We start from the raw sequence: 10,614 nt of genomic DNA, 5'->3' as shown, positions 1-10,614 counted from the left end.
GCCCCGGAAAGCTCACCCGACCTATCTCCCGAATGATTCGATCGATGAAGTCAAATCAGTCTCCCTCTATTTGCTGATCCATTCGATCGTTGCCATCTGAACCAACCAACACCGTGTATGACGGGAAGGAGACGCGAGTGAAATGCAGCCTGACAACGAACTGCCTTCATATGGCATCGCCCACAAAAGGAAGCATTCTCCGACTCCGAGAAAAGACGTCGAGATGAAACCGGCGGAGCGTGAAGCTCTCGTGAGGATATAAGTCGAAAATGAGGCTGAATTCGGAGCTTTTCATAACCTGGGGACAGTTACACTTTTTTACCTTATGCAGATGCCATTGAGCGAATTCCTCAGGTGGAATCGTGACGGGCTCCTGCGACATCTCACCGTCAGACGGGATCGAGCCTCAACCGAGAGAGGGGACGTCAGCTCAGACCCTACCGAAAGGGGACCTTTCTCTTGCTTGGCGACATTCTAATTGTAAGTAGCGAAGTGCACGTCTCGTGCAGAGGCTGCTCGACACGCTGCCGACTTGACGACCGTTCCATCGCTTTTTGTGAGTTTCTCCCGGCACCTGCCGTTATCGGGAAATCAGCAAGGCAGTGATTCTCGCTGCCGTGTACATCATTCATGACGCTCCTCGACTCATACCTCGGTCGCGGCGAATTTCGGCGCAGAACGTGGGAAAGCAGCGGTCGGGTTCTTTCTTTGGCTTTTCCCGCTGCCCATCTCTGCAACTGGAGCCTATCCCGATCAAAAAGGAATTCGATAATGGATTTCGATCGAAATGCAAGATCGAGAAAATGAATCGACGGTCGGGAAAAACTGGCAAAGATCGATTCGACGAAAGCGACTAGAGGCGCGACTGCTGAAGCCCCGAATGTTCGCGAGCCGCAAGTTGAGCGAGCGGAAGCAAGAGTGTCCGAAACATTTGGCATCCAACGCCCCGATGAGTGCTCACGAGCTCGACTACTTTCGATGGGGAATTCCACCCGAGTCCAGTCTGGCGCATCGCGCGAGCCATGATTCAAGCACGGCAGATCTCTGAAAATAATTGCAGCGCGAGCTCCTCCCCGAAGTACGGACATCCGTAGATCTCCTCCGGCAGGCAGAGTGCAGACAGTCAAAAGCAAACGGAGCACATGGTTGCGCCCCCCTTCCGTCTCAGAATTATGTATGCAGTAATTTTGCGTTCATTCAGCTCCACCCGTCGCAGTCGCAGAGAAATCAGCCGTTCCATTCAGAAGCCGTGAGACTCGTTCTCATGTGATCCCTGCGGCGAAGAGGGCGCAACTCGTCGAGAACGAGAGAGCTGAGGCCACTTGATCAGGGTCACCCTTATCGCATCAGACGGGGACGGGAATTCCGAAATATACTCTTGTCTTCCCCTGAGCAAGTCGCGCGCGGGCTGGATCATGTCATCCACTCAATCAAACGTTCAGTCGTCCAGTAGGGGGCGCGGCGGTCGCTTCCGAGGAACGCTCATGAAACTCAAGATTTCCTCGGCGATCTCGAAGCTGCCACCGACTCGAAATCTTGAAAATGCTCGGTGAGGGCTTCGCTGATAGATTCGACTCACGATCGGATCGCGAGTATCGAATGTCCATCGAGGCGGAGGCACGCGCCGAACTTGACAACTTTCGCTTAAGGACCACCCGGTGATGCGATACGCAGGTCGACTCGGAGACAGAAATCACCATCAATTTTCTTTTCGTGTGCCGTGTTGAGGCTACCAACATGAGGTAAAGAGAAAAAGTGAAAATTTCCAATTCTGAATGGAATTAAGCGGTATTCCCAAGCACGGGGCAGTCGGTCGTGCCGAGCTTGAGCTCCGCAGCGTCGTTCATGACGGATCAGACGAGGATGAGTCGTATCGAGACGTCGAAGGGGGTTGCCCAAGCGGTGTGTTGTTGGGACAGGTCTGGCCGGACCTCAATGACGCTCGGGAAGCTCCCGGAATGTCGTGATGCATCGGTTCCGAGTTCGTACGACGATTCCAGGTCGATTGCTCGGCCGCAAACATGTGATGTGTCCTCCTCGAGTGGGATAACCGAGTTTTCGGAAGTGTTGTTTTCACCACGTGGCTACTCCGTCGAAAGTACGGCTCGAGGCGCCTTATTAGTCCCGAAGCGTTTTGGAGGTTTCGTCCGATACCCGGTTCCCACTCGGAACATTTTTGCCGGCGGGATTTCCTAGGTTTCTCGGTGACTACCAGATTCCCAAATAGAGAATAAGCTCTCAAAATGTCAAGAGAGCTGGGCCGGTCTTTCCCATGAAGTGTTTTCCATCGGATTATCCATCCAATCTGGTGTACAGCAGGGCTACCGATGGCTCGTGTGATAGTCCGAGGAGTCTCCGTCATTTGTCAAACCTCAGTCTCTAGATAAATGGAGGAAGACTAACAACTTTTTACGCTTTCAGTACGCTCCGTTTGCAAAAGCGACTCGCAGCCGCGGTGCTGAAATGCGGTCGCAACAAGGCCTGGTTGGACCCCAATGAAGTTCAGGAGATCGCAAATGCCAACTCTCGCGAGAACATCCGAAAGCTGATCAAAGACGGTTTGATCATCCGCAAACCCGTCAAGATCCACTCGCGTTTCAGATGCAGGAGGAACGCCGAAGCTCGCAGAAAGGGTCGTCATTGCGGTATCGGTAAGAGGAAGGGTACCGCGAACGCCCGTATGCCCACGAAACTCCTGTGGATCAGGCGACAGCGTGTCCTCCGACGTCTTCTGAGGAAGTACCGAGAGGCCAACAAGATCGATAAGCACTTGTATCGTGAGCTGTACTTGAAATCGAAGGGTGCCGTCTTCAAGAACAAGCGCAACCTTATGGAGCACATTCATCGTAAGAAGGCCGAGAAGGCTCGCACGAAGATGCTCAACGACCAGGCCGAAGCCAGACGTCTGAAGGTCAAGGAGGCTCGCATCCGACGAGAGCAGCGAATCCTTCAGAAGAAGCAAGAACTGGCCGGAGGAGATGAAAAGAAGGCCCAGACCGCCGGGGATAAGAAATAAACAGATTCCGCTCGGTTATCGTTACGAATAAAAGGAGCGTTCCAGTGGAAGACAAGATTTTTCTTCATAGAGCTCAAGGACGATTTCAACGCTTGATAGCGATGAAGCCTCAACTCTTTAGCCTTATTCCTCTGTTCTATTCCGTCGAGGTATAAGGTTTTTCCCTTAGCGCGAGTCCCCGTATCTATCTTGAGACAATGAAAAAGCTTTCCGTTCTCCTCCGCGATTGCGGCACTCTCTCGATTGATACATCCGGAATCGATGTATCGAGCGAGGAGTTCCTCGCCTGATTCCTGGCTGGTTCTACCTCCAAGCCTGATCTGACTCCGACGAGCGAATGGAGTCAAAGCGAATGGGGGACCTATCGAGTCTCTATCCTCCATTGCGTGTTAACCAACGCACGACTCTCGCCTTTCGACCATCCTCGAACGAGAGATGCTCCGGGGCGAACGTCCTGCAATATGTCGTTGCGGTTCTCTATCCCGTCATCTGCGTTGTCAGGCGAATCTCCGCTCTCTCGAGACTGAGGCTGAGCCACAGCTGGGTTTCTAAGGTCCCAGTGTTTTCTTGAGCTATACACTACAGACAACCACGGCCGAGTTCATCAGTCTTCTAATTTTGGGGCAGTCAAGGATCGATATGCAATGATTCTGTCGTACGGCGGATTTATTTCCAAAAATTGGGTGCGGTTCATGCCCAACCAACCAACACTCGGGGATGCCTCGAACTCCTCGCCAGGGGATGGAGGGCGCATCGAGAGATCAGTTGTTCGGGGTAAGTTTCAGCTTCGATGCTGGCTGCTCAGCATTTGGAATTAGCACGAGATGAGGCGGTACATCCGTCCTCATCCCCTTCTGTGCCTTCTGCGCGTCATCCCTGGGTAGCAGTAATCTAGAAAATTGGAGGGCTGATTTCCCTGTCGGTCGTGTTCGGGCCGGGGAGGGCATCTGATGATTGGGAGGTGCTGTAGGCTGTAAAGGGTAAGGTGGAACGGTTCTGGGACCACCCTGCCTTACGAGTGCTCTGCCCCCTCCCCCTCTTCCCGGAATCCGATGAGAGTTCAGATACGAAGAGGCTCCGTAGCCCGCCTTGATCCCCGCGATAGCGGCTGGGATGACGATCGCATTTTTCAGGAGGGCTGCGGCTGCGATGTTCACTCCGCTTAACCCGAAACCGGCATGGACAGCGATCGCTTTCGGTATCAGGAGCAGTTTGCCCCCGATCACAAAAGGAGCAACGGCGCCAGCCGCGAGGCTTGCTAGAGCACGGACCGTCGGAGGCAATATTATGAACATAACGCACAGGATTTTCAATGAGAGCATATCCACGAGAAGTTGGAGTTGCAGAGAGGACGAGCAATGATTTGGTGCAACTCTAGGACAGGAGCGTTCGGCAAGGCTTTTCGGCTTCCGGTGATCATTGGATTCTCACTCTCCCGTCTTCCAACCTGGAACTGGACGCGTCCGCCTTATGCCTTCGTCGAACTTCGACAGTTGGGAGTATCGTCGGACCTCGACAGCTGGGACATGAGCGGGAATCGAAAACATGGAATGAATGAGGAGCGTAAGGCCCCTGACAAGGATCTCCCAATAAACTAGCTCCGTACTGACCTGTTGGGTCCTCAGAGCATCTCTGTTCTCTGGATCCGAGTCCTCCGCTTCGAGTTATTCACCTCTGAATCATCGGGACGGGGGCCTGATGTGAACACGATGCCTGACTAGCTCGAGAATGAGGTCTACCCAACCTAGGGTTGATTTTGTTCGCTCGACAAACGGCACCCAGTGGGACTCAGCGGGGAACGCTCAGAATCACGTCTATCCTTGACTTCATTTTCGCAAACAGAAAAGACATTCGATAGCAGGGCTCCCATTCGTGTTTCGCTTAGGTGCGCCTCGGAATATACCCGGAATGTTCTGTCGAGCTTTCTCCTGCTTGTTTGATCATCCCTCCGTGATCTGCATCAGCCCAATGAAGATTGGAGAATTCGTCCTTGCTCAGGAAGAAAAGAGAGTTGGCTCCACGGTACTTCCTGGAGCTCAAATCGGGGAATCGCCGAGTGGGAGGCTCTCTGGTTAGCGCCACGGAAACCGAGAGGTCCATTGAGAAGGAGCGACGATTTGTCGCTCCTCCGGGAGACTTATGAGACCCACAATGAAAGATTCCAATCCTCTTCCCCCATACTGTCGAGACAAGTCTCAGGTTTGGCGCTCGACTTGAACTTTATTTAATGTGTGTGCTCACAAACTCCAGTTAAAAACAGGTTTTCGACACTAGGAACGGGTGGAATCGGATATGCGGGTACGCGCACGGTGATCGACACGATTTCAATGACGAGGTTGTAAAACTAGGGAACCGCGTGTCGACGACCGCTTCCGCGAGAGACGATGAATCCGATGCGTAGCTCAAGTTTCCGAACGTGTCGCCAGCATCTACGACAGCACTCAATACTTGAATTTGAAATTGACCTTCATGAGATATTTGACGTGAACTTGAGCGACATCGTAGACGATGTACTCGTTGTATAAGAGAGTCGTATCGACATCACATTTTTCTGCTGGTCCCATTGGGACAATAGAGCCTTCCAGTTTCTCCTCGTTTTTCGGCTGTGTTTTTCCGATACCTGGAAGAAGGACATCGTAGCTGTGGTGACTGAGGAGGCGGAAGTCTCGTCTTCTCGCAGGAGCCGACACTGATGCCGTCTCGCGGCTACGTACCCTTCACGGAATGCTTTTTGTCGGGAAGCTTCGTGATGTGATTGGCTTTTGTTAATTCATGCATGTCCCCCAAGGCTACTTCGCAGAGCAGCAGCAAACCGACCGGATTCGCGGCTGTTGTGCAGCAGTAGTTTGCCGACTTCGAAACCATGTCGGCGAAGTAGATTCCTGCGGATACGAATCATGGTGAATTAGGCTCTCATAGCATCTTTCCCCTCATTCCGTAGAACCGGATCGAGAAACACGGTATCCTCCCGAAGGGATCTGATGAAGTCACCTTTTCCAAACATGTATCCGGTGACTGGGGCTTCAGGAGGAGCAATGCGGAGGCCCTGAGATATAATTCCAGCGAAGTTCGACAGACGGGAACCGTGCCATAGAAGCTTCCGGTTATGAAGACGTTTGAATGGTTTATATCTAGGGAGAAAAATACATCTTATATATTTTTCCCAAGCTGATCATACTACACGCTCGAAATCGCTTGTCTGGGTCCTGGCGAGTGAGCTCCCTCGATGACCATTGTTCGAGAGTTCGATATTACCTCTGAGCTTCTCCCTCTCTCGCCACGGTGAACACGTCGAGGATTTCGAGATCGTACGCAGCGTGAGTGTCGGCATGCGTGGTGGTGACGTATTTCTGTAGTATGCCGAAAGCGGCTCCATCTCTTGGTAGAACTTGGATATCGGCCTTCAGCTGCGCGTAATGATGGTCCACGGGCAGCGCGGTTGAGTTCTTTTCTTGTTTGAGCATCTTCATTGTGAGCTCCATCTCGCCCAATGAATCTAGCATATCGACTTTCTCCTGCAATTCATCATCAGAGTCGTGAGAATTGACGAGATCTCTGGGAAGAGTGACTTGAGCTTGAGTGCACCAACGCACCCATCAGGAGTCTCGGAACAAGAAGCCAGACTCACCTTGATCGTCTTGAGGTCATCGAGAAGCGGTGGGGCATTCATGCCGAAGTCATGCGGAATTATGGTGAAAAACCTGTTGGAGGCGTCGAGGAATCGGACCCGGGACGCTTTGGTGTCGATCAAGGCTTGTAATTCCGTAAGAACTTTGAACGCTTTGCTTATTTGATCCTTCGAGATTTTCCCGAGGGGCATCTTCTGGAGATCTATCTCGAATTCCCTCATTTGCTGATTCATGACATTTACGTCGAATAAAATACAAATCAGCTCTTGTACTGGGAGCGGCAGTTTTGAGTCGGAGCTCGTCGCCAAAATCTGAAGCGGAGGCAGAGAGTCATGAATCTGCGGATTGAGTTTCAGTTTTGGTGGATACGCGTAGATGGACCCAACACACGAACCTGTTTCGTATCCGCTGCACTTTGGTCTTGCATGAAATCCATTTCAATGATGTCGAAATACTTCGCTTTCTTGACAAAGCTCTTCCTCGACTCCCAATCATTCCCAGTTTTGTCCAAGAAGACAGCTTTGAAGTCCAGGAGCGCATCTTGTAGCGTACCGTGCTCCTGGAGTTTATTACCACCTGCGGAATTGATATGTTGGAGCACTCCTTGTCTGCGGAAATTTGCTGGAATAGGAGTTCTTTTCGGGCCTCTGTCCAATCAACTAACCGATAGTTGTCCCAATTCGACCCCATGCTCGGAAAACGAAGTAGGTCCCTCTGGACTCCAGCAGCTGGATTTTATAATAGGAGTTCGTTCCTCTTGAGACGTCTGCGAGACCGAGAACGCAACTGTACACGTCCTTGTTTCGCTGATAAACCCTAAAATGTGAATGAGGTTTGATTTCCGTTGCGTCGACTCGAATCGAAAGAACGCACTTCGGGATCCAGAACCTCGCCATCGAGGAGGAATACTATCGGGTACTATATGGGTTCTTACTTGGCGATGCCATCCAGGCCGGAATCTGGATCGACCGCTGCTAAGCCATTCATCTTGACTTTCATCGTGGACTCGCCGCTCTTCGAGAACATCGATTTCCCCGATTTCGATGTCAGCTCTGATGCTGCTTTCTGAGCTTCTGCCAAGAGCTTCGCGAGTCGAGCCTGAAACCACGAGATGAAATTCAGGGATGACATACATGCTAAACTATGCCCTCTCCTGCTCTCTCTAGATGAGCTCATTCCTAGCCATCTTCCCCGTGCCATCACGAAACTTGCCTCGTCACCCCAATCAGCCAGTTTGTGCGGTCTGAGATCGACGGAACCATTCCGGCACTTCTCCAAGAAATCTTCAGATACGACGAAGACGTCGAGTTTCTGCGCACGTTTCACTTTCGTTGACAGTCGGTCAACATTCTCTGGAGGACGAAATTATTTTTCTCGGAGCGCCTCCTCCAACAGATCGATAGCGACTTCGATACTCCGAGAGCATATACGACATGGGACCGAGAGATTTACTCTCACCTTGCTTCGAAATCACGCAGAAGGTGTTGTCTGTCACCTGCTTCACGACTTTGCCTCCGAAGCTCAGAACTTTCGCCCGCACAACCTCATAATCTTGCTCCGTAGCTTCAATTACGATCTCACAACCGGCGAGAGATTTTTGCGTCAGTGACTGCCTCGGTTCCGACTTCGGAGTGACCGTGGGTTTGGCGGCATTCACGGGAATAATTCTGAGGGGGATTTCCAAAGAGACGCTAGAGAATCTGCGAGAACGGAATCCGTGCCGGCTTGAAGTCGGAGCCATCGGCGACGGAGGGTTACTACTCCTCAATCTGGAGATCACGGCCAACTCACCTCTTCCCTACGCTCCCCTTGAGGAACGGAAAAGCCTGCAGGAACTCTTTAGGGACCTTGAGTTTGGATCTTTTAGGATCTGTCGTGGTGTATTCACATGAAGTGAATTCCGAAAAGTCCCCGTAACACTTATAAACGTTGTTCTTGAATCGGAGAGCTTTTTCTTTGCATTCGGGACAGGGATCGCACACGCCGAAGATGATCGCATCTGCCAGCCTGCGTAGAGTTCGGCTCAGCTCCTCCGCTCGATAGATCGCGCGAAGTCGATCGGAATACGAATATACATATGTCGGACTCACCATTCGACCAATCGGCTGATTCCAGATGGCACGTGAAGATGATTGTACTCGAAGATTTCAATGAGCTGCCGCTTGGTCATTTCGGTTTCGAGCTTCTTCTGCATTTGGAATAGTCGGTCGCTCTGCTTTTTCAGGGCGGAGTCATCCTCGGTTTTCTTCTTCTTCGCCGCAGGCTCGGAGTTTTCTTCCTCAGCCGATCTCTTCCTGCCGGGATAAGAATATTATTCATGACGAAGGCGCAAACTCGAATGGTATTGGTCTCGAGACTTTGCCATTCGATATGGCTTAAGCTAATTTGATTCGCTATCGGAGTAGTGCTCACACGGGTGCGAGTTTGGGAATTTTTTCTTTCAACATTTTCTGCTCCTCTATTCCGAGGGACTTGTAACCAGGCAGGTCTTGAGCGGGGAGGAACCACTGCAGCTGTTCTCGATTGGCGATGAAACACTCCACGTGATACCATCCAGGGTAGGGACCGTAGGCCAAAGCTCTTTCTGAATCATACACCATCTTGGATATCCTCACTTGATCTGGAACGGTCCAATCATGGTTCACTGTCCTCGCAAAACGAGCTCTTCCCTCCCTATCCCCATATTTCTTCGCCAACACGGGGAGGCTTGACGAAACCAACCCTTGGCGATGAGCATGTCGCAGCCACGACAAGTTGATCTGCTGGTTTTAGCGTACTCCACCGAATATTCAAGGGTAGCATTTTTCTTCTCTTTGGCGGAGACAGATTTTCTGCCGACGAGGTCAGCTGTGCCACCGCCTGAGCCGACTTTCTTCTCGATACGTTTTTGATCATCATATCTGCGGGGAAATTCGTGAGTTTCGAGTTCCGTCAAGTATATTCCTCCCGGGAATGATTCATGGAGCACCTCCTTGCAATGAGCTTCTCGACATGACGTCTAGACCTACTTGATGTTGGAGAAGCCATCGATATCACCTGTGGACCTCGGCTTGTTTTTCAAGAAGAAACAGGCAAAATGAAACCATTTCGTCATTTTTCCATCGAACGACGATGACTGTAAGCGGGAACTCGACCTATTAGAGCTCCCATAGCCTTTCAGACACCGAGAAACTCATCCAGAAGCCACAAGAGAATTCCATGAGGAATCCAATGAAATGCCAACACTCCTGCTACGGATAGGGTGTCGTCTAGGGGATCAGACGGGTTCAAGATACACATCGGAGGAATCCGGGATTCATCGATCTCGTTCAAAAGATGGGACGATCAAGAAGAATGAGATAGAGCTGTCCCGGGAAAACGGGGAAGCTTCGCCTAAGTCATCGGATAGCTGTGTTATGAAATACACAAACCTGGACCACTGAGGCAAGGCGCAGATCATCTTTTGAGATTGGGGATTTGCAGCTTCTGCACGACGCCCTGCCAGATTTGGCATAGTCCACCTTGAATGGCAAATCTACCTCAGCCATTGATCTGCCTTGATTTATATGGGTGAAATCAAGTCAAGGCTGGAATCCGACACAAGTTCCGGCTTGTTGATTTCTTCTTCGCTAGAGAGATGAGTTTGGCGCGCGGCGAGGGAATTGGCGCCGAATTTCGAAACCCGCCGGTGTGCTCCTTCGGGAGCTCGGGGACAGAGGGGACGGGAGGGAAGACTCGGACAACGTCTATTGCATACGGATTCCGTCTGGATCCTCGATTGCATCCTGACGAGTTCCCACGTTCCGGGAGTGCCCGCGATCCCCATCGGACAGACCGCGGAGGGCTGTCCCCTGACTCCTGATCCGAACGCAAGTGAAGTGTCTCGATTGGCTAGAACGATGATTACGATCGATGACGTCGGAGATCCTTCGCATTGAGGCTGATTCGAAGGATGAGGGGGAATGAACTGACGGAATGAAAAAAAAAATG

At 51.4% G+C, this 10,614-nt stretch overlaps 2 protein-coding genes across 2 annotated transcripts; one reads left to right on the top strand and one right to left on the bottom strand.

Moving 5' to 3' along the window:
* The first annotated feature begins 1,702 nt into the window (after positions 1-1,702).
* On the top strand, positions 1,703-3,071 carry RpL19 (ribosomal protein L19). The gene is made up of 2 exons (XM_003740539.1): positions 1,703-1,742; positions 2,422-3,071. The coding sequence occupies exons 1-2, from the start codon at positions 1,738-1,740 to the stop codon at positions 3,014-3,016; spliced, it is 600 nt and encodes a 199-aa protein (XP_003740587.1). The 5' UTR covers positions 1,703-1,737; the 3' UTR covers positions 3,017-3,071.
* Positions 3,072-5,283: 2,212 nt separating this feature from the next.
* Parp1 (Poly-(ADP-ribose) polymerase) lies at positions 5,284-10,232 on the bottom strand. The gene is made up of 16 exons (XM_018638433.1): positions 10,056-10,232; positions 9,654-9,760; positions 9,367-9,545; positions 9,058-9,265; positions 8,736-8,939; positions 8,437-8,652; positions 8,104-8,312; positions 7,858-7,997; positions 7,580-7,743; positions 7,310-7,461; positions 7,040-7,221; positions 6,645-6,956; positions 6,272-6,531; positions 6,008-6,147; positions 5,731-5,898; positions 5,284-5,636 (listed from the first exon to the last, which is right to left on the bottom strand). The coding sequence occupies exons 1-16, from the start codon at positions 10,170-10,172 to the stop codon at positions 5,458-5,460; spliced, it is 2,937 nt and encodes a 978-aa protein (XP_018493949.1). The 5' UTR covers positions 10,173-10,232; the 3' UTR covers positions 5,284-5,457.
* Positions 10,233-10,614: the final 382 nt, after the last annotated feature.

The sequence above is a fragment of the Galendromus occidentalis genome, unplaced genomic scaffold, assembly GCF_000255335.2.
Source record: "Galendromus occidentalis unplaced genomic scaffold, Mocc_1.1 scf7180000077006, whole genome shotgun sequence".
Taxonomy (NCBI): domain Eukaryota; kingdom Metazoa; phylum Arthropoda; class Arachnida; order Mesostigmata; family Phytoseiidae; genus Galendromus; species Galendromus occidentalis.
Note: the sequence above shows the minus strand (reverse complement) of the source record. Positions and strands in the feature narration are given on the sequence as shown.

Excerpts from the sequence above, each read along its gene's own strand:
- Parp1 (XM_018638433.1), bottom strand. The coding sequence starts at position 10,172 with ATGGCTGAGGTAGATTTGCCATTCAAGGTGGACTATGCCAAATCTGGC. Across the intron at positions 8,940-9,057 it reads ATTCCCAAACTCGCACCCGT|GAAGAGATCGGCTGAGGAAG; the intron begins GTGAGCACTACT and ends TTATCCCGGCAG. Across the intron at positions 5,637-5,730 it reads CAAAAAGCATTCCGTGAAGG|GTATCGGAAAAACACAGCCG; the intron begins GTACGTAGCCGC and ends TCCTTCTTCCAG.